This window comes from Cucurbita maxima, unplaced genomic scaffold (genome assembly GCF_002738345.1).
Source record: "Cucurbita maxima cultivar Rimu unplaced genomic scaffold, Cmax_1.0 Cma_Scf00003, whole genome shotgun sequence".
NCBI lineage: Eukaryota > Viridiplantae > Streptophyta > Magnoliopsida > Cucurbitales > Cucurbitaceae > Cucurbita > Cucurbita maxima.
Genome location: NW_019272019.1, coordinates 6,454,622 through 6,474,367, shown reverse-complemented (window position 1 = coordinate 6,474,367; position 19,746 = coordinate 6,454,622). Strand labels below are relative to the sequence as shown.

Below are 19,746 nucleotides of genomic sequence, written 5' to 3'. Positions count from 1 at the left end.
GCAATGATTACACCAGTAGAGTACAATCGAGTTATTGGTAGTGTGATTAAGTTATGGGTGTAAGTAGAGTACAATCGAGTTATTGGTAGTGTGATTAAGTTATGGGTCTCGCGTAGGTGGAGGTAGATAGGTATTTGTGTGGGAGAAAAGTAGAATTTCTTTCCATCTATTTCAAATAATTTGAAGGCTTAAAAGAACCTTAATATCATCGATGTTTATGGCTATTTACATAAGTTGAATAATAATCATCGCTAATCACAACTCATCACAACTCATTATAGAGGATCGAAAGATAGAATTGAAGGTGGACTAAAAATTGCGTGAAGAAAATATTCAACTAATGTGTTTCATAATACTTGTACGACCAATTAGCTTTTCTGTGTGGAAATGAACGTCCCTACAACCAGAATAACAATGCTAATTCAAATAATAGCCGATTGTTACCCAAGTCCAACGAATGCGAGAATAATTTATTCAAAATAAGTTAAGGGTCAAATGCGATATTGTCCATAGCGCACCTAAATGGCTTCCTTCAAGAGTCTCTCAGTCAGAGCCTTGGGAAGGCCCATCACACTATCTGTCGTCCCGACCTGCAGAGATCCAAAGCCCGTAAGTATCTACAAGAAATCAAGAACGATGGGCATATTTGTGGATCTCCTCTGTTAAAAAGAGTCTTAATCTTCTTGAAAAAACAAAATTTAAAAACTAAAATTCATGTTTAAAAAGTAAAATGGAATAAAAAATAGGAAAAATCACGACACTAGCCGGTGAGGCTGACTCTTTGTTTTTTTTCACAATAAGCAGTATGCAGCCGTTTCAGATACCCTTTTTCCAGTCCCTAGATACCCATTTCAACAATCATATCAATCGTCATTTGTATTTGTATCATATGAACTCTCATTATCACGTACATGCATGCCACGTACACAATATATTCATGGAATTCAAAACACAAAGGAAAATCTATACTGCTATTGGATGCTTCTTTCAAAATGATGGGAAAAGGAAAGGAAGAACGGAAGCTAACCACTTTTTTCACATAGGGTAAAATGAAAGGATGCTCGATAATCAGCCCTCCGGCAACATTGAGCACATTCCCCTCCTCGACCTGAAATGTATAGAAAAAAGGAAAAACAAGATGACAAAAGATACAACATTTCCTTTTCCTAAAGAAAGCACAACCAACAACCAGTGAAAGTGAAATCTCTACCAGCTTGTCGATGACTTCATCAGGTATTTCGTGGAAGAAGATCTGTAAGAGCACTCGTCAATGTCGGATAGCATAAGAAAACAAAAAAACATGAGATATTGTAAAACAGAACCAAAATCTTCTAGAAGTCATCTACCAGTTGCTAGGAATTAGAAAATCAATATTGGATAAGCAGAACAGGAAGCTCCTTCCCTCGATGTAAAATAACAGTATCTAGCATCTATTTGGCTGGTCCCACAGCAGAGCACATACCAAGAAAAGTTGTTTGATTGAAGAAGTTTATAGTAAGTCTATGAAAGTAGGATATCATTCCATTTGTTTTGTTGAATCAATTAGAAGGTAACAGTCTCCATAACGCGAGTGTCTTTTCATTAAAATACTATATGGGGATAATATCGAGAGAAATAAGATCATCAATAAAAGAACATGTATATCTATACCTCTACACGATCCCATTCTCCTTTCCTAAATCCTGTTTTAAGATTTGTAACAAATACAGATCCAAGTGTCGCTGCATGCCCTCCTGAATAATCTGCAAAATATTTTTTAATCGAACCAAAACATTCAAGAAATAGTAAAAACATAGAAATGCAGTACTATTAGTATTATGTGAACAAACCTTTCATAAATTGTCGTGCTTCCTCCTTACCAGCTGGTTTTTCTCTGATGACACCTTCATAGATCACCACCTCCACATCAATTACCAATAGAAGTAAGAAAGTATGTCTTAGAGGAACTTTGCAAACAGAACAAGAAAGGGTCGTAATGGCACAAGTTATCACGAAAAGACCATTTATATTTTGAGGATACAATATGCAACGGGTCTAAGAATACATATATAACAAGAGAACTGTTCCATAAACTTCTATCTCAAGGTGAATGAGTACAACAGGGGCACAATATGTGGCGGGAGGTCATTCACATGGGATTGGCCATATATTTAATCTGGTTATTGGTTAAGGGAACAGACTGAGGAAAGACCATTAAGCATCAACTTGCCATTATCGGCTGCATGATTCAAGAAAGAAAGAAAGAATGTCAGAATGAAAATCAAACTAATCAACTTTTTATTATTATCTTTAAAAAAAGTTTTAGAGATGCAAATAATAAAAACATTAGAAATGACTACAATTCCGATGTCAATTTTGAAAATACGAAGACAATTCAACAAGACAATTTAGAAGGCAACAAAACTCTTATTATCTTTACTGAGTCGGGTAGATAAAGGCGTGCAATGAACATCGCACAAAAAAATTATCTATATGGTTCAAGTTGAAAATTAAGAAAACATATAAAAAATATATAAAAATGGACGGACGTCAAAGGACTTGATATAATAAACAATTATCTATATGGCTGTGTGTCCGTAAAATCATTGATGGAGAGTCTTCCTAAGATGGCTTCTGCCTGACAATAAATATCCATCATCTAAGAAATAAGCCAAAGCCACCTACTACCACAACCGAACCCCGTACTATAATTGTGAAAGATAGTGGAAGAACCTTTGACATGAAACAGTCAAGTCAGCTAAGACTTCAAAGAGCAACGAAAAATTGCACATGGAAAAGATTAACTCCAAGCCACCATGCATCATATTGTTTAACAGAGAGAATAACGACTAACACTAACAGAGGAAAACATACTGTGTCAGCAGCAATCAAAATTGTGGGATCTGCTTCCTCTTCATGTGTATGATTCTTTTGTAAGTTGGATATGATGGCCTCAGCCTGAGATGAAACTCTACCTAATTAATACAAGATGCTTGCACAAAAATAATCGCATGCCAATTTACGTTATAGATGGAGATTTCAAAAGGTTATAGATAGAGATTTTAAAAGGGAAATGAAAAAAACATAAAAAGATGCAAAAGAGATGAACGTGACCACATTTTTCCTGGCTCATTAGAATTTGGAATCCACGAACTTAGCTTGAAGAGTTATACAAATCTTGCATTTACGTAATTTAATCATTCTTCACCGTCGAAGCATAACATCCAAAGTATGCAAATCACTGTATCCACTCTAGGATGGTTTTAGAAATATTATGTAGCTACTAGAAGCTTCTAAATCCTAGCCTGTCATGATAGCATGGAACCAAAGACAATCATAAATCCAAGATTATCTTTTCGCGACAGTGCTCATATAGCACAAGCAATTTACTTAAAAAGGGAACCAATAACATACGCATTAATATTTCAGTTGCAGAATATGGCGGAGCACAAATGAATCACAAGATGATACCTAACCTTTGCCTCTGCAAGAGCCACAACCAACTCTTCCGGCTTTTCTTTGCGTATGGCTTTCTCATCAATATCTGCAGACTTCATTTTGAGAGAGAGAGAGAGAGAGATAGAAAGAAAAGGTAACCATTCTGAGAAGAGAGAGCTGTCAGGTCATGTAAGTATATGTAGGTAGACAATACCATAACTGTGAATTCATAACCCATCTCAGATAATATTTTCCTACGCGCCACTGAAGATGATCCCAAAATTATCTGCCAAACAGCACATTCGTTGAGAGTGTTTTCATTAAATTTGATATGATTCTCAAAGTTGTTTAAGACTGTAATACTAAGGTTATATTTAAAAATGGAGTAAAAAATTGGACATCGAGGAAAAACTCTTTTTCTCCAAAATCCGATGGAGACCTCAATGAAATGTGGAAAAGATCATCAATAAGTAGTGGAAATTAACAATAATATGAATATAAGTACTATCGACGATTAAATGCTAAATAATTGTTGTTACTACGAACAGTTCTTAAAAACTTTTAGGAACTCTGTGATATTTATAAAAATATCCGCAACATTTCCAATCCGATGGATCGGCACTGACAATTGACACTCACAATACCCAAATAAAAACTTCCTTCAGTTTGGATTATGCAATTGCAACATTATTTTGTCTTCAACAATTGTAATCAGTATCTAGATAAATACTAAGCAAACGACTATCTGCATTTTCTACTAAACGCATTGGTCGACCATTTCAAGCCTCAGTAGTATTCCACAGTTGTTCAATAGTGGAAGTCATTGCAAATTTCAAAATCAAAACAAAACAAAAACAAGAAAACTCAGCTCAACATGGAGCACTAGAAAATAATCAAATATCTACAAGCAACAAACGTAATTTCTTCTGAAAGGTAAGTAAATATCTGATATATATCAGTGTCCGCAATCGACATATCGATTCCACAAAAGCAGACTCGAAGAATCTTGTCAAATGCACAGCCATAAAAACGAACAAACCATTTGAAAAAGAGTTCCTTGACCTTGACGCGCAACCGTGCTAGCAGGAAATAGTGAAAACGGTCCGTACCTTAAACGAAGATGAATTAGCTTCCATGACTCCCCGCTTCGCCAATCAGTTGAAAGTTGAAACTCGCAACTGACGAATAGCGTAATCCCTCCACTACCTTCTATCGGCGGGACGAGACTTTATATTCCACTCTTTCGGGTCTCTAAAACTTGAACAAATTCGTTTGGGCTCTTATTAGACGGGCTTCAATACAAAATGGGCTTTTCCCAATCCCGGCCCAAATTCAATTTCACGTGCTTAAAATACTTTGAATTTTAAATTATACAAATAGGTTCAATTAAATTAACGATTTTTTAAACTCAAAATAACAATAATAGATTACATTGGTTTTTGGATAATTAAAATTTAACTTTAAAATATCTATTTTCCAGCGAACTTAATAAATAATTTACAATGATAACTCTTATTAATAGAGTATTTATTCATTATATAACAAATTGGGACTACAGATATAAAACTAGGAATTACAATAAAGATGGGTGACGAAAACTAGCTACATGTAGCCTTCATATTTCAATGCAAGCGTAGGCTCCTCATCCTGCATTTATCACAAGAAATTCTTGTTTTATATATATATTTTTATAATATATGAGAATATAAATAAATTTTATAATCGTCCTTAATTACCGTTATTCGTCGTCAACAAAGCGAAATCCTCGGCCTGCGGGTCCGGGTTTTCTGTAATTAGGGAAAGGAACTTGGCCGGTCTCGATCCTGTTGACATCTTCGACGAGCCTGTCGTAGTGGCGTTTCACTTCCTCCGCCGTCTTCGAGCCGACGGCTTTGGCGAGGATGTGCCACCGCCCCGGCGTGTTTTTGTCGTAGATGGCTAAAGCATTCTCGAACGCTTTGTTCTGCTGCGCCGTCCAATTCGGACCAGACCCCATCGCCATATCTATTAATTTCAGATCAGTGCTTGGTTTTTCTTTTTTATCACAAATTTGGCTCCCAGTTCTAACGTATAAATACTAGAAAAACATGGACCCAATGTGGGCCAATGGGTCCAAGTGGGTTGGACCTTGCTTACCTTTTACCCGTTGCTTTCCACTGGAAACACGGTCAGATACTCAGATTTTTTAGAAAAAAATAATAATAATAATTAATTTTAGAAAAAATATTAAAAATTTATGACCATTGTTATAATTTGATGTCTTGCAAATGTGGGAACTGCCAGTTGTCCATTACGTAGCAGTCAAATTTGGTATGAACTTGGGGCTCCGTGCCTGCTGCTTGCTGTATTCTGGACTTCTGGTTTAATTAAGCAACACTATTTAGCCGTTGGGTTTGTCGGCTCCGTACACTGTACAATCAGACTCCAGTCACCGTGACTCTGCCTCGCTTTCCACGTTGCTCCACGTTGGCCTGACTCCTCTCCGCGCCATTTGGTCCAACACCATCTTCAAATTTTAGTTTATATCATTAAAAAAATGAATATGAAATATTTTCATAAACAAATTCATTTTAATAAAATAAAGTTTTAAACAAAAAATAAATTTAACTTAACATGCTGTCTATCCAGAGGGGTTTCACCGTTTATAAAAAAATGTTTCATTCTTCTACGTTATTGCTGGCGCACTATCCGATGTCTAATTTTAATACTATTTATAACAGTCTAAGTCCACCGCTAATTGATATTGTCATCTTTGAATTTTCCCTTATGAACTTTCTCTCAAAGTTTTAAAACGTGTCTACTATGGATAGATTTTTACACATTTGTAAGAAATGTTTTGTTCCACTCTTCAACTGATGTGGGGTTTCACATTATACATCATCGTAACATTATTAAACATATTTGAAACTTTTAAATCGTCATCTTATTTAGAGACCAAATAAATATCGGGGTTACTTTTTTCGTGGCTGAGTGGGCATATTGTGTCAAATGAAGATGAGATGAGAATAAAAAAGAAAAGGAGGAGTCAATCTTGTGGCATTTGCGTCATAGAAAAAACATAAGGAACATATGCCATTTTGGATGGATATTAATTAGGAAGATAATGTTATCCTAACCTATGCAATTTGCTATCTAAGTGGGTGGGCATATGCGTGAATACACCATTTTCAGGAGTATTTTGGTTCCTTCCACGGGGAAAACAAATCTTATTTCTTTTCTTAAATGACCCAAAAGATTTTAAGCCATTAAATTAGTGCAAGTTTAATTATTCCATTCCTTCCCAACATGTTTTACCGTCCAAAAAGTTGAGTCTTAAATTTTTTATGTCCACTTGAGGAAATTCGAAATATATAATTAATATTTGGTGACATAATAAATTGTTTAAATATTCCATTGATATTATATGGTGTGGTATCTTATCCGACATAATGTATTGCAATAAAATATAAATATAGGATATAGAGCTTTAAATTTTAAATGACATACCTATATTGGTAATTCTGATATAATGTATTGTGGGGTTTGTATTTCAAGTCAAAATGTAATAATTAAGAACCATCCCATTGAGATGTAATTTAAATCATTTTAGTGCCAATATCTTCATGTTTTTTCAATATATTTTATTCGCATGAGATCTACTTTGAGATTAGGAATGAAGAAAGAGCGAAGAACATTTTTTCACCGTCATATAAATAGAGTCAGAGATCAGATTATATTTCCTGTCTTTGTCCTCACTCAATTTTACACCCAAATGAGTAAGATTATATTTTAGAATAATCTATAATATTTAAATCTAGAACAATATATATTCTTTTAATTATTAAATACTATATTATAATATTAAAATTTAAAATTTTAATAATGAATGAATGAATCCCTTCTGCTTCAACAAAATTCCCTGTTCAGAATCCTCATCGCCAACGTCCAATCTGGAAACAAGAATCTATATCTCTGCTCATCGCCTTTTTTCCGTCACTTTCAATACCGATTTCCGGTGCAAGTTGGGACTGCCAATGGCGAGGCCGCCGCCTGTGTCTGTGCTTGATCCCGATGCGGCGGAATAATCGCGGACTTTTTGGCCGACAGATTCAGTTTCCGGTGCTTCGATAATAACAGCTTTCTCCATTAACATTTGTTCTGACGCCGTTAGTTACTCTAATATTCCTTCTTTTCATTTTCTTTTGCCGCTCAGGTTCAATGGCTTCGCTGTGCGGGATTTGACTGCAATTTGACGAAGATCCATCACCCGTCGTTTCATATATGAACGTGAAATGCGAATCTTTATCGTTTATCGCAAACCAAACGTGATTCTGATTCAACTTGTCTATTTATGACAAATTTTGAAGCTTTAATATTTTTAGTAATAAATTTGTTTTTTTTAATTATGTAGAATAAATCAATAAAATTATGGCCAATCAATTTACTTTTGAAAAAAATTTGATACCCACTAACTAGTTAAATTGACTAAGCATTTGTTTTACTTGTGAGAAAATAGTCAATAAGGAATAATACAAGGTGAAATTGGAAGTTTAATTTGTGAAATATTACATTTGTATCATATAGCCTCTTAATTTGCAAAAAATAAAAATAAAAGTCCTCCAAACCTTAACTCTATATTAAAATTTTCAATTTCATATTTAATAATAGATAAAAATAAATAAATAAAACTAAAACAAATATTTAATCAAACAACAAATTAAAAAAAAAAAAAAATAGAGCTTATTCCGTACTCGCATCATCATTGAGAGGATAAATTGGGCCGGGCTTCAATTTACATCAAGCCCAACAATTATGGTAACAACTGAGAGCCCAAATATTATATATACTCGAGTATTAAAATGTCCCCGCACAGGCCCAGAGTGGTAATTTAAATAATTATTAAATAAATGTGGAACTTACATTAATTACAGATGTTATTTACCAAATTCAGGAAGGGTTAAATGACGAAGTTGCTTTGTAGCTACCTGTTGAGGAGAAAAATGTAATTTAAATGCTTTTTGAATGCAATGATTCAACGTTGACGTCCACGTCGATGTCTTGTGGATAAAAATAAAAATTAGGTATTGCTCACATGTCACTTAGGCTATGCATGGAATCGAATGAAGAAGTCAATTGTGCTTTTTATTTTTTTCGTTTGATTGGGTGCGACAGCCGTGGACCACTTGAATTCTATGCATACCCAATATATTTCATTAATTTAAATATCAAGCTTGTATATTAATTTGTACCGAACGGTTAAGTTTTCATTTCAATTATTTTTAAAAAGATTATTCGTTTACATCTATAGTTACGTGTTTCTTTATCATAGTATGAAAATTTTCATTTCAATTATCTTTAAATTATACATTATTTCATTCCAGCTTCAAATAAAACAAACAAAATTAGTATGAAATTTTTTATTTTAATTTTTTATATTATCGTAGTATTATAAATCAATGGCTGACATGTATTATTGTAAGAGTAGGCCACGTTGGACACACATGATGATCGAAACAATTACAACAAGACAATATGTTACACGTAGGAATGTCGACTCGCTAGACTAAGTTGTAGGTGGTAGGGTAATTGACTAAGCGTGAGCTAATCAAGTCATTTCAATTTTTCAACCACTAACCCACAAAAATAAAAAAATAAAAAAAGGACATTTTAATCCTAAAATTTAGAAAATATTGGCAATTTGATTAAAAAGACCCTCTACCTTCATCATTGATGTCTCTCCAATCATAGCAATTTTTTATTATAAAAAGTTTGTTAGTCAACTAACATTAACGTCTTCAATGTAATTAATTGGATAAGCCCTACCAATAATTAAAACAGTTATTCTTCAGAAAAAAAGAAAACATTTAATACACGTTATAATTATAATTTTAAATTCACTCTTAAATATTATTAATTTAATCTATTTAATCGTTAAATCAATTTAATTATTTGTGGAGATTTAGATCAATGATTGAGCGTACATGTGAAAGAGATTATGATTAATATGGTAAACGTAATTAAAGATTATGTATAATCCAGGGGCTATTTTGATATAAAATTAAAATAACAGCTGTTTTCTCCCTCGTCTATTATACAAAAGCAAAAAGAATAATGAAGAATTGTCGGTTCTTGAAGAGTTTGGGTATTAACATGGATACGATATTTCCATGAATAATTTCTGACGCAACAAAAGTAAATGTTAGACTAACCCAATTCTCTCCAATCGTATGATATTGTCCACTTTTAACATAAGGTTTTATGGATTTACTTTTGGGCTTCCCCAAAAAGTCTCCTACTAATGAAGTTAGTATTCCTCACTTATAAACTCATCATCATTCCTTAAATTAGTGGATATAAGACTTTTATCATCCACCAGTAAATTACGGTCGGTAAATGCTATGGAGATGATCCAATGGTGTCCAAAGTCTGTTTGGATTCTTCCTTCGCGGAGTTTCTTTCTGTCCACTTCTGGAAAAGGGGAAATCAAGTAAAGTTTAAAGGTGAGGTTTGAATTGATTGGAGCTTCTTCAATTGTTTAACAATGGCGTTCTGGCCATCTTTATTAGAGTTACTGTGTGCTCAGTCTGTTGCGAAGAGATAATGAATCCTTTTCCTTTATGACTGAAAAATCTTTACCAGAAAGTTTTTGGGGCGAAGATCACATAATCAGCTGAAATCAACTATCTGTTCTTTAATCTCATAGCTATATTGATAATCGGAGCCTGTGCTTCCTCTTTCTCTCTCTCTCTCCGTCTGTGTGCGTGTGTTTATTGGGCAAGATTTACGAGTAGAGTTGTGAATCTGAATAGAATACACCTAGCGAAAGTGAAGTATATTATTGTTGCATTATTATCTGTAGGTGACTCTGGGATGGCATTTATGGTGGTTCAGAGTAAGAGGTAGAATCATCGCTCGTGATTGGCGGTGAGATTTAATTGAGCGTTAAATTGGCGAACTCTGTTGATTTGAGGTTTTACTGGAAGTTGCTCAACTTTGATCTCTTGTGGTGGTTGTGGATCGTTGAAGACGATGGAGTTGCAAATGTAACTTCAAAATCCACGGTCAGTTTCGTTTGTTTCCACATTATCAGGCGATGATGGAAGTTCAATCTCACCGGCGGTATCTGCTAGTTGTAGCTTTGTTGTTGTTATTAATTCAGTGCGGTTTAGGTCAGGGGGAATCGTTGAACTCCAGTACGGAGTGGACGGCGTTACTCGATCTCCGATCATCGTTAGGGCTAAGAGGCAAAGATTGGCCAATAAAAGCCAATCCCTGTTCCGCTTGGATCGGAATTAAGTGCAAAGCCGGTCGAGTTGTTGGGATCACTGTGTCAGGTCTGCGGCGAACTCAGAGTGGGCAGCTCAGCCCTCGTTTCGCCGTCGATGCGCTTGCTAATTTTACCTCCTTGGTTTCGTTCAATGCGTCTGGTTTTTTGCTTCCTGGCTCCATTCCGGACTGGTTTGGTCAGTCGCTCGTTGCGCTCCAAGTGCTTGATCTGCGCTCTTCTTCGATCGTTGGCCCAATACCTACCTCTATTGGCGATTTAAGTGAGCTCACTGATCTTTATTTATCTGGAAATAGTCTTACTGGTTCTATGCCTTCGGCAATAGGACAGTTATCTCAGCTATCTGTTCTTGATCTCTCGAGAAATCTGCTTACTGGCTCAATACCTCCCATTCTTTCATCTCTTCACAATCTTATACGCCTTGAACTTGCCTCGAATTTTTTAAGTGGACCTATCCCACCCAGTTTAGGCACTCTTGCTAAACTGCAATTGTTGGATCTTTCGGACAATAGTTTAACGTCCTTTGTACCAAGTGGATTAGGTAACCTTTCAGAACTACTGGTGCTTGATCTCGGCAAGAATTCACTGACGGGTGCACTACCCGTGAATTTGAGGGGGCTAAGGAATTTGAAAAAGATGTATTTTGGAGACAATGGCTTGGAGGGCCCTTTGCCAGATGATTTGTTTCGAAGCCTTTCTCAGTTGGAAATTTTGGTTTTGAGAGGTAATAAACTTGATGGTCGTCTGCATCATGGCTTGCTATCTCACCCCAAATTGAGGTTTTTTGACGCATCCAACAACAACTTTACGGGTAGCTTGCCAAGTTTTGTTCCAAACAGTATGGCTGTGTTCAACTTTTCAAATAATTTTCTGTATGGTCATCTAAATCTACCACTGGAATTGCATGGATCAATCGATTTATCTGGGAATTATTTCCAGGGTGTTGTACTCAACAAGAGTCATAATGCTATCCTCAGTGGAAACTGCCTAGATATGGAGCCAGATCAAAGAGATTTCGAGGCTTGTAGCCTCTTCTACTCTGAGAGAACCTTAACTTTTGAAGGTTTTGGAAAGGGAAATTCAGACAAACTAGACCTTCTTCATGATGAAAACAATCGCTTGAAGTTCATAATGGTGGGACTATTTGGTGGATTGGGCTTTGTTGTTATGTTTGTGATTATCCTCGTAGTTCTCTTGAAATTTTCTGGTGAAGGGAAAGTAAATAAAAGAGGAAAAGCGAATGTAGGCCCTGTCCCAGATGGACACGGCCCTTCACTTCCAAAGGCTCCAGTCTACTTTGATGGTCTGGGAGATTCATTTACTTATGAGCAGATGCTCCACAGTACTGGGAATTTCAGCAAAGACAATCTTATAAAACAGGGTCACTCTGGAGATCTCTACAAGGGGTTCCTGGAGGGTGGCCTTCCTGTAGTGATTAAAAAGGTAAATATGCAGTATTTGAAGAATGAAAGGTACTCTGTGGAACTAGACTTTTTCAGCAAAGTATCGCATATGAGGTTTGTTCCATTCTTGGGGCACTGCTTTGAGCGCGAGGATGAGAAGCTTTTGGTGTACAAGTGTATGCCAAATGGGGACTTGGGTAATTGCTTGCAGAGTGTTTCCAGTTCAGAAAATGACAATGTGCAGTCCCTGGATTGGATTATCAGATTGAAAATAGCAATAGGAGCTGCCGAGGCCCTGTCTTACCTGCATCATGAGTGTAGCCCTCCTCTCGTCCACAGGTATCATAATATTCTTTTTGGTATCATAATATTCAAATCTTAAGTGGAAGCATCCGCTTGTAAAATATCAGCTTCTTTATTAGACATTTTGGCCAATTATCTCAAGAGCAGCCACCTATAGTAAGAAGATTCACTTTTAACATGACACAAGCACCATATATGTGATCCCACATCGATTGAAGAAGAAGATTGAAAGGAAAAGTCCAAAGTCTAAAAAGGACAATATAATATTTACTAGTAGTAGTATACTTTGGCTGTTATAATATGATCTCAGTTTGTACTGTATACCAAAAAAAATGTATTGACCTTGATTTTCTTAAATGTATACAGAAAAAATGTATTGACTTTTCTTTTCTTAAATGTTGAAGAGATATTCAAGCAAGCAGTATCCTCCTTGATGACAAATTCGAAGTGCGTCTTGGAAGCTTGAGTGAGGCCTGTGTTGTAGATGGGGATCAGCACCAAAATGCCTTCACGAGATTGCGGAGAAAGCCACAGTATGTATCTTAAGAAACAGTATTTTCTCAATTATATTTGTTTCTTTGTTATTTAATCAAAATTCTAATGGCTTCTTCTTGATTCTCTTGTGCAGAAGCTCCGAACAATGCTCTTCTGGTGCGTATTCCTTCTAAGATCCCTCTTCTTTTAAGCATACGTTCATACCAAATAGCCAAGGACTTTTGGTGGCCTATAACTTCTTAGTATTAGAACAGTAGACAAAATGAACTGATTTTTTCCCCCTCTGTTGGGCTCTGTTAAGTATGACTTACCAATTTGTTGTGCATACAGGCTCCTCACCAGCATCCTGTTCGCAGGACGTTCACTGGTTTGGTAAAGTATTGTTAGAACTTGTGACGGGAAAACTTAGTATCAGCAAAGCAGAAGAAGATGCTACAACAAAGGAGTGGTTGGAACACACCTTATCTAACATAAGTATCCATGATAAGGAACTCGTAACTCAGATAGTCGATCCATCGTTGATGATAGACGACGATCTATTGGAAGAGGTATGGGCAATGGCGATCATTGCCAAGTCATGCCTGAACCCCAAACCATCTAGACGACCCCTCATGAGATACATCCTTAAGGCATTGGAAAATCCTTTGAAAGTAGTCAGGGAAGAACTCTCTAGCTCCGGCAGGTTGCGCACAACTTCATCAAGAAGATCTTGGAGTTCTGCTTTTCATGGTAGCTGGAGGCGCAGCTCATCAGATGTAAATAGAGAAAACGGCAGTGGCTCTAAACAACCAGGAAGATTAAGCTCCCATGGTAGCTGTGGATATGATTTCTCATCTTCAAATAAAAGGATATCCAATGAAATTGTCCCCGAACCAGAAGAGTTTGGAGACATCGAGAGGCAAGATTGAACATTTGCACTGAGTTTCAAGTTCCCGATCAAGACTGCTGTAACTTGTGTATCAATGCCGAGTCGAGAACAGGCTCTTATTCTCGGATCGTTTTTAACTTGATTGCTGCGAATCAGATTGAAGATAATATTGGCAATCATTCCTAGAGGAGAATGCTGCTGCTCCAAGAGAAACCTCTTTGGTTGAGAATGTGAAAGCTCGAGTTCTCCTATAATGGAACTCTTGAGTTACACTTTTTTTTTTTTTTTAATAAATTCTTAAATGCCCATTGAACTTCTTGAGTTACAGGTTGAGATGTTCGTCTTGTGTACATATAGGTGATTGGAACCGTAGATGTGAAGTGTCATGGTCTATCGATTGAGATGTATTTGTAAGAACATATTTTTCACATGAAGCCACCTCTAATAGTAAGGTATATAAAAAGTTTTAGTTTTTATTGTCAATCTGAATTTTAATATTTAATTATTTTACCCCAAATTAGTTCACAAATTTATATTTTTTTCCTTCAAACTTCTTGGGTCACACATGAATCAGTGGGTGGGCTTTAGGTTTTAAAACCATGAAGTTCAATATGGTTTGCAGGGTGAGGTTGACCTATACCCGTGTTAGTCCTCAACCACCTATGATCTAATCTCCAAATACCCTTTTCAACAAGGAAATTCATTCAAGGAAAAGGAGGTAGGTTCGTTACTCCTGACTTTTTGTGTATCGTCCTCTACGTAGTCTATGTCTGTGGGAGCATACTTGACAGGAGATAGACACAGGTGGTAGAGAGGATGTACGAAAAAAATGATTAAAGAAACATTCTCAAAATGAAATTCTATAGAACAAACAATGACAATCTACCACTGCATAAGAATTGTAGCAGTTCGAGATATGTGAAAAAGTAATTACGACGTAAATATTTGATATAGTGATATAAGAGGAACAAACTCATTCTTCCATACTCTGATTTTGCTCTGCTTGTGATGGTTCCACACTGACTTTGATCTTTGGAAGGGTGAGGGAAGGATCCTCCTTGAGAGCAAGAGGAGCTTTGACCAAACTGATGCTCTGATCCAATTCCTTCTTTGCCTCTCTGAGTTCCTTTGCTTTCTTTCCTTGCATTCTGCAAACGCGAACGATCCCAAGTTACACCAGAAGAAGCAGTGTTCACAAAATATATAGGCATACACAAACGGCAATGGAAGAAATTTAAAACCTGCGTGCAATGTGCCTCGACTCCCTTTCTGCTCTGACTTTATCAATCTTCTTAATAGCCCTCAATGTCTCTTCCGTGAGATTCCTGTCATATCTCTCCGGCCTATTGCGCTTCCTCTCAAACTCAAAAGTTGAGTCCTGTGTCATATCCTTTCCATGCAACCTTCTATAGGCCTTGGTCCATTTTACTTTGCGGGGATTTCTCTTCATCTTAAAGTTCTTGTGGCATTTTGACCGACAAAATCTAAAAATCTGCAGAAAAATCATATTAGGAAATAGAAACATAGGGCTCCCTGTCCATCATCACTAGTTTAACAAGAACAATTATCAACTTCAACAGCCTAATATGCATCACAAACAACAAATCACAAAAGGTCGGTTAATCTTACCTTCGCATCATTGCGAACAAACTGAATACCATGTCCTGGATATATAGTGGAGGAACAGAACCAACACTTCTCTAACCTCATTCTTTTCTTGATCAAATAACAAGCCTAAATTTCCTGCAACAAAAGAAAATCAAAGAACTGCAACTTATATATTCAGAAGATCGACTGAAACGGAGAAACAATCTCTCTAAAAAGCTAAATAGTTCAGAAATTTAACATACTCCCACCCCCTGCGAAAACGCTCGGCTTACTTGGATTATAACTTTAAACGCAAATTTACCACTCTTTGGAACCCCAGAGTTTGGATGAAAAAAAAAAAAAAAAAAAACAAGGAATCTGAAATCTAAGGTATACATTCTTGTTTTAATTTCAAATCTAAGGAATTTGAAATCTAGGTGAACATTGGTTGAAGAAGAAATCAACAAGAAAGGAAAGGTTCTCGAGTTTCTTCTCCGTGGGTGAAGAGAATAAGCCAACATAACCAAGCGAAACAAAATATATAACCTTGGGGAACTGGCAAATGAGTGGCGGCGATGCGATCGCACCAACGGCGCAGGATTGGTGCTGAACCACCGACGGCAATTTCGAGGGAAGGCTGACAGCAGCCGAGAATGCAGCGTGCGGCGGTAGCCGCTGAGACTGTGTCGGGCAGGAACCCCGAGCGTCAGGCGGGGTGCAGTGGCGGGTAATGGGTGGAGGGGGTAGCTGAAGTGAAATAGGGTTTTAAACAGCAAGTCTTTTTTTTTTTTTTCCCCCGTTTTTTGCCATTCGTTTTTCTTTATTACTTCTATTTTATTTATTATACGGAAAGAAAGATTGAAACAGAAATAATAAAAAAATCAAAGGGAAAGGAAAATATATTTTATTTATTACAGAAGGACCTCCCATCACCGAGACAATCCCTAAGATCCCAAAAGAAATGAAAGAGAGCAAATCCCTAAGCTCCATTGAGATCGGGAAAATCCATGGAAGAGGCGGCCTAGATAGGAACCACGAGATACTGTTAGATGAACACGACTCTTTGTAATGGTGTTGTCCACTCTAAACATAAGTTTTCATGGCTTTGTTCTGGACTTCCAATAGACCTCACTTCACTAGAGAGAATATTATTTGATTATAAACCTACCATTGTTCCTTAAATTAGCTAAGCTATGGTGGGACTTTCATCCAACCACCTCACATCTTCTTCCTATTAAAGAGATATTGAAATTGAACTGAATTCTAAGAACTCACTCGAAGGGTCTTGATTTTGGCATGAATGGTTGAAGGGAGCCATGGATTTGGAGGAGTCTATGTGGATGCTTGTGAACTTGCACGAGGCTTCAGAGCACATGATCAGCCCACAATAGAAGAACAGAATTGTACTTCTACAAAACCAAGTTATACCAGTGTAGGAATGTTCGTACTTCTTTGTGAGACCCTACATTGGTTAGAGAGGGAAACGAACCCTTCACAATAAAGGTGTCTTGGAGGCAGATTGTGAGGTCTCACATCGGTTGTGGACAAAAACGAAACATTTTTTATAAGAGTATGAAAACCTCTTTTAGTAGACGTATTTTAAAATCGTGAGCCTGTCGGCTATACGTAACGAGTTAAAGTAGACAAGATTGGCTAGGGGTGGACTTGAGCGGTTACTAACGGGCGAGGCTGAGAGGAGACGGCTGAGATTCAAAGTCTATGGAGCAGATTGAAGTTGCTTCGTCACCAATCAATCCCACCATCGTAAAGCTCGCCCTCCTTGACGTTCATCATAAAGTGGTCACCATTATTTAACAAGTCATCAAGAATCCAAGCTTTTTCCAACCGCGCGCTTTCATCCAAATGCTTTGCTCTCCCGCTGCTCAAAGCACCTTTGTACGTTGCAAAAATGGGGCCTGTGGGTCACGTTTGCCTAATTAGATCAGTAATATTTCTTAATAGCTAAGTAAAAGCGTAAAGATTTTTATATGATTTAATATATTGTTTTATTATATGATTTTAATATAAAAAGATGTTTATTTTATTTTCCGCTCACAGAATTCAATTGCCAACGGAAGTTGGGCAACGGTCAAGATAGAGGGGTACTTGGGTCATTTCAAAAAAATGCACATAACAGTAGCTTTATTAACATATCCACGTTACCGGCGCAAACACCTCCACGACTCCGCCATCTTCCACTTCCAATTCTCTAACGGCGGAGATCATTCACGGCACTTGTCGGGCATCCCGCTTTTGAAAAAGATAGGGGGGCCCACTGAATATTCATTTTACAATATTACCCTTGTCATCTTCCTCTTCCCTGCTCAGTCATCTATTTAATCTCTCGTTCCTCTGCAACCCATCTCCAACATGTCTGCTTTGAACTCAACAGCCATGGCTTCCACTCTTCTTCGCTCTACTGTCTTCTTCTTCTTCTTTACCTTTCTGCTAGTCACTGACATCGCCTGTAAGTTTCTGGTTTCTTAACTTGTCGTTATCTGTGAATCTTTTATCCACTTTGATCGCTTGAATTTTTCTTTCAAAAGAAAGGAGATGGAAAATCTGTTCATTAACAAGAATCGAAAGAACTGTTCCGGCTTTCGAATTTTTAATTGAACATGCTCTGTTTTGCAGATTCGCAATCGTTCATCGGAATCAACTACGGTCAAGTCGCCGATAACCTTCCTCCGCCGTCGTCGACGGCTAAGCTACTTCAATCTACTTCGATCGAGAAAGTTCGACTCTATGGCGCTGATCCGGCCATCATCAAAGCTTTAGCAAACACAGGGATCGGAATTGTGATAGGCGCTGCGAACGGTGACATTCCAGCCCTAGCGTCCGACCCGAATTTTGCTAAAAATTGGGTTAACGCTAATGTTGCCCCCTTCTATCCGGCGAGCAAAATCATTCTCATCACGGTAGGCAACGAGGTGATAACATCCAACGATCAAAATTTAATGAACCAGCTTGTGCCGGCGATTCAGAATCTTCAAAACGCGCTCGATTCGATGTCTCTGGGGAATGATATTAAGATTTCCACTGTCCATTCCATGGCAGTGCTTCGCCAATCGGAGCCGCCGTCGTCCGGGCTCTTCCACCCAGACTATATGAGCGTGTTGAAGGGGCTATTGGAGTTCAACAACGCCACTGGATCGCCATTCACCATTAACCCATATCCATACTTCGCTTACCAGAGCGATCCACGACCGGATACTTTGGCCTTCTGTCTTTTTGAGCCCAACGCCGGCCGGATCGACACGAACACCAATATCAAGTACATGAACATGTTCGACGCTCAGGTGGACGCCATAAGATCTGCATTGAACGCAATGGGTTTCAAGAACGTAGAGATTGTGGTGGCGGAGACCGGTTGGCCGTACAAAGGAGACGGCGACGAGGTGGGCCCAAGTCTGGAAAACGCCAAGGCATTCAACGGGAATCTGATTGCGCACCTTCGTTCCATGGTCGGAACGCCATTGATGCCGGGGAAATCAGTTGATACGTATCTGTTTGCACTGTACGACGAAGATTTGAAGCCTGGGCCTGGTTCTGAGAGAGCTTTCGGATTGTTCAAGCCTGATCTTACAATGGCGTACGACGTTGGTCTTTCGAAAAATGGGCAGAGCACTCCGATTTCATCGGCCCCAGCAAATCCATCGACGAAAGCACCAACAAGCCCAAAGCCGAAGGCAGGAGGAGGAGGGTCATGGTGCGTGCCGAAGGGCGGCGTATCAGACGACCAACTTCAGGCCAATTTGGACTACGCCTGCGGAGGAGGGCTGGATTGCAGCGCCATTCAACCCGCCGGCGCGTGTTTCGAGCCAAACACCTTGGCCTCACACGCCGCCTACGCCATGAACCTGTTCTTCCAAACCGCCGGCGGGGATCCATCGACGTGTGACTTCTCACAGTCCGCCACACTTTCTTCCAACAACCCAAGTGAGAGCCCCATTTCATTTCACTCAATAACCCTAATCGAATCTAAATTCACCATTAATATTAGTCTCTGTTTGTTAATGTAGGCTACAATGGCTGCAATTATCCTGGAGGAGGGCGCACGTGATGAGAAGGCAGCTCAATGGAAATCACGAAGATCCATATTCGAGTTTCCATCTCCATTAATATGTATACTTCCTGATGGTTTTGAATTTATATATATATTATCGTCGTCAAGCTATGGATGCGTGCCGTTGTAAATCATAATTATGCGTAGTTAAATCGGTGTTTTTTGGCTCTTAATTATTAATTGGACTATTCAATTCAATTATGCGTAGTTAAAACTATGGACTTGATATTCAATTCAATAGATAGTTCTGAAAATTGAAATGAAAATCAGTTGAAAGTTCCGAATAGTTCGTTAAGGTTCGCGAGGAGGGAAATTGGATGTAAAAAAAAAAAAAAAAAAAAAA

The 19,746-nt window shown here is 37.8% G+C and overlaps 5 protein-coding genes across 8 annotated transcripts; 2 read left to right on the top strand and 3 right to left on the bottom strand.

The window, feature by feature from the left end:
* Window positions 1-228: 228 nt before the first annotated feature.
* On the bottom strand, window positions 229-4,629 carry LOC111476783 (maf-like protein DDB_G0281937). 3 transcript variants are annotated; one of them, XM_023120589.1, is made up of 10 exons: window positions 4,527-4,629; window positions 3,632-3,703; window positions 3,456-3,530; window positions 2,854-2,937; window positions 1,830-1,899; window positions 1,651-1,742; window positions 1,211-1,252; window positions 1,028-1,108; window positions 519-590; window positions 229-397 (listed from the first exon to the last, which is right to left on the bottom strand). In XM_023120589.1, the coding sequence occupies exons 1-9, from the start codon at window positions 4,551-4,553 to the stop codon at window positions 519-521; spliced, it is 615 nt and encodes a 204-aa protein (XP_022976357.1). In that variant the 5' UTR covers window positions 4,554-4,629; the 3' UTR covers window positions 229-397. The 3 variants fall into 3 exon arrangements, with proteins under 3 accessions (XP_022976357.1, XP_022976355.1, XP_022976356.1); XM_023120587.1 differs by having other exon boundaries at window positions 349-617; XM_023120588.1 differs by having other exon boundaries at window positions 349-590.
* Window positions 4,630-4,902: 273 nt separating this feature from the next.
* Window positions 4,903-5,474, bottom strand: LOC111476785 (protein RADIALIS-like 3). Its single transcript, XM_023120592.1, has 2 exons — window positions 5,154-5,474; window positions 4,903-5,064 (listed from the first exon to the last, which is right to left on the bottom strand). The coding sequence occupies exon 1, from the start codon at window positions 5,417-5,419 to the stop codon at window positions 5,156-5,158; it is 264 nt and encodes an 87-aa protein (XP_022976360.1). The 5' UTR covers window positions 5,420-5,474; the 3' UTR covers window positions 4,903-5,064; window positions 5,154-5,155.
* Window positions 5,475-9,777: 4,303 nt separating this feature from the next.
* LOC111476780 (probable LRR receptor-like serine/threonine-protein kinase At2g16250) lies at window positions 9,778-14,230 on the top strand. Its single transcript, XM_023120582.1, has 5 exons — window positions 9,778-9,896; window positions 10,256-12,423; window positions 12,792-12,920; window positions 13,016-13,038; window positions 13,213-14,230. Exons 2-5 carry the CDS (start codon window positions 10,490-10,492, stop codon window positions 13,788-13,790), a joined length of 2,664 nt encoding a protein of 887 aa, XP_022976350.1. The 5' UTR covers window positions 9,778-9,896; window positions 10,256-10,489; the 3' UTR covers window positions 13,791-14,230.
* A 339-nt stretch (window positions 14,231-14,569) lies between these two features.
* LOC111476784 (probable ribosome biogenesis protein RLP24) lies at window positions 14,570-16,104 on the bottom strand. Of its 2 annotated transcripts, none has more exons than XM_023120590.1 (4): window positions 15,884-16,104; window positions 15,380-15,493; window positions 14,992-15,242; window positions 14,570-14,898 (listed from the first exon to the last, which is right to left on the bottom strand). In XM_023120590.1, the coding sequence occupies exons 2-4, from the start codon at window positions 15,458-15,460 to the stop codon at window positions 14,724-14,726; spliced, it is 507 nt and encodes a 168-aa protein (XP_022976358.1). In that variant the 5' UTR covers window positions 15,461-15,493; window positions 15,884-16,104; the 3' UTR covers window positions 14,570-14,723. The 2 variants fall into 2 exon arrangements, with proteins under 2 accessions (XP_022976358.1, XP_022976359.1); XM_023120591.1 differs by lacking the exon at window positions 15,884-16,104 and adding an exon at window positions 15,601-15,684.
* A 1,489-nt stretch (window positions 16,105-17,593) lies between these two features.
* Window positions 17,594-19,618, top strand: LOC111476781 (glucan endo-1,3-beta-glucosidase 7-like). Its single transcript, XM_023120583.1, has 3 exons — window positions 17,594-17,804; window positions 17,972-19,276; window positions 19,360-19,618. Exons 1-3 carry the CDS (start codon window positions 17,708-17,710, stop codon window positions 19,398-19,400), a joined length of 1,443 nt encoding a protein of 480 aa, XP_022976351.1. The 5' UTR covers window positions 17,594-17,707; the 3' UTR covers window positions 19,401-19,618.
* The last annotated feature ends 128 nt before the right edge of the window (window positions 19,619-19,746 follow it).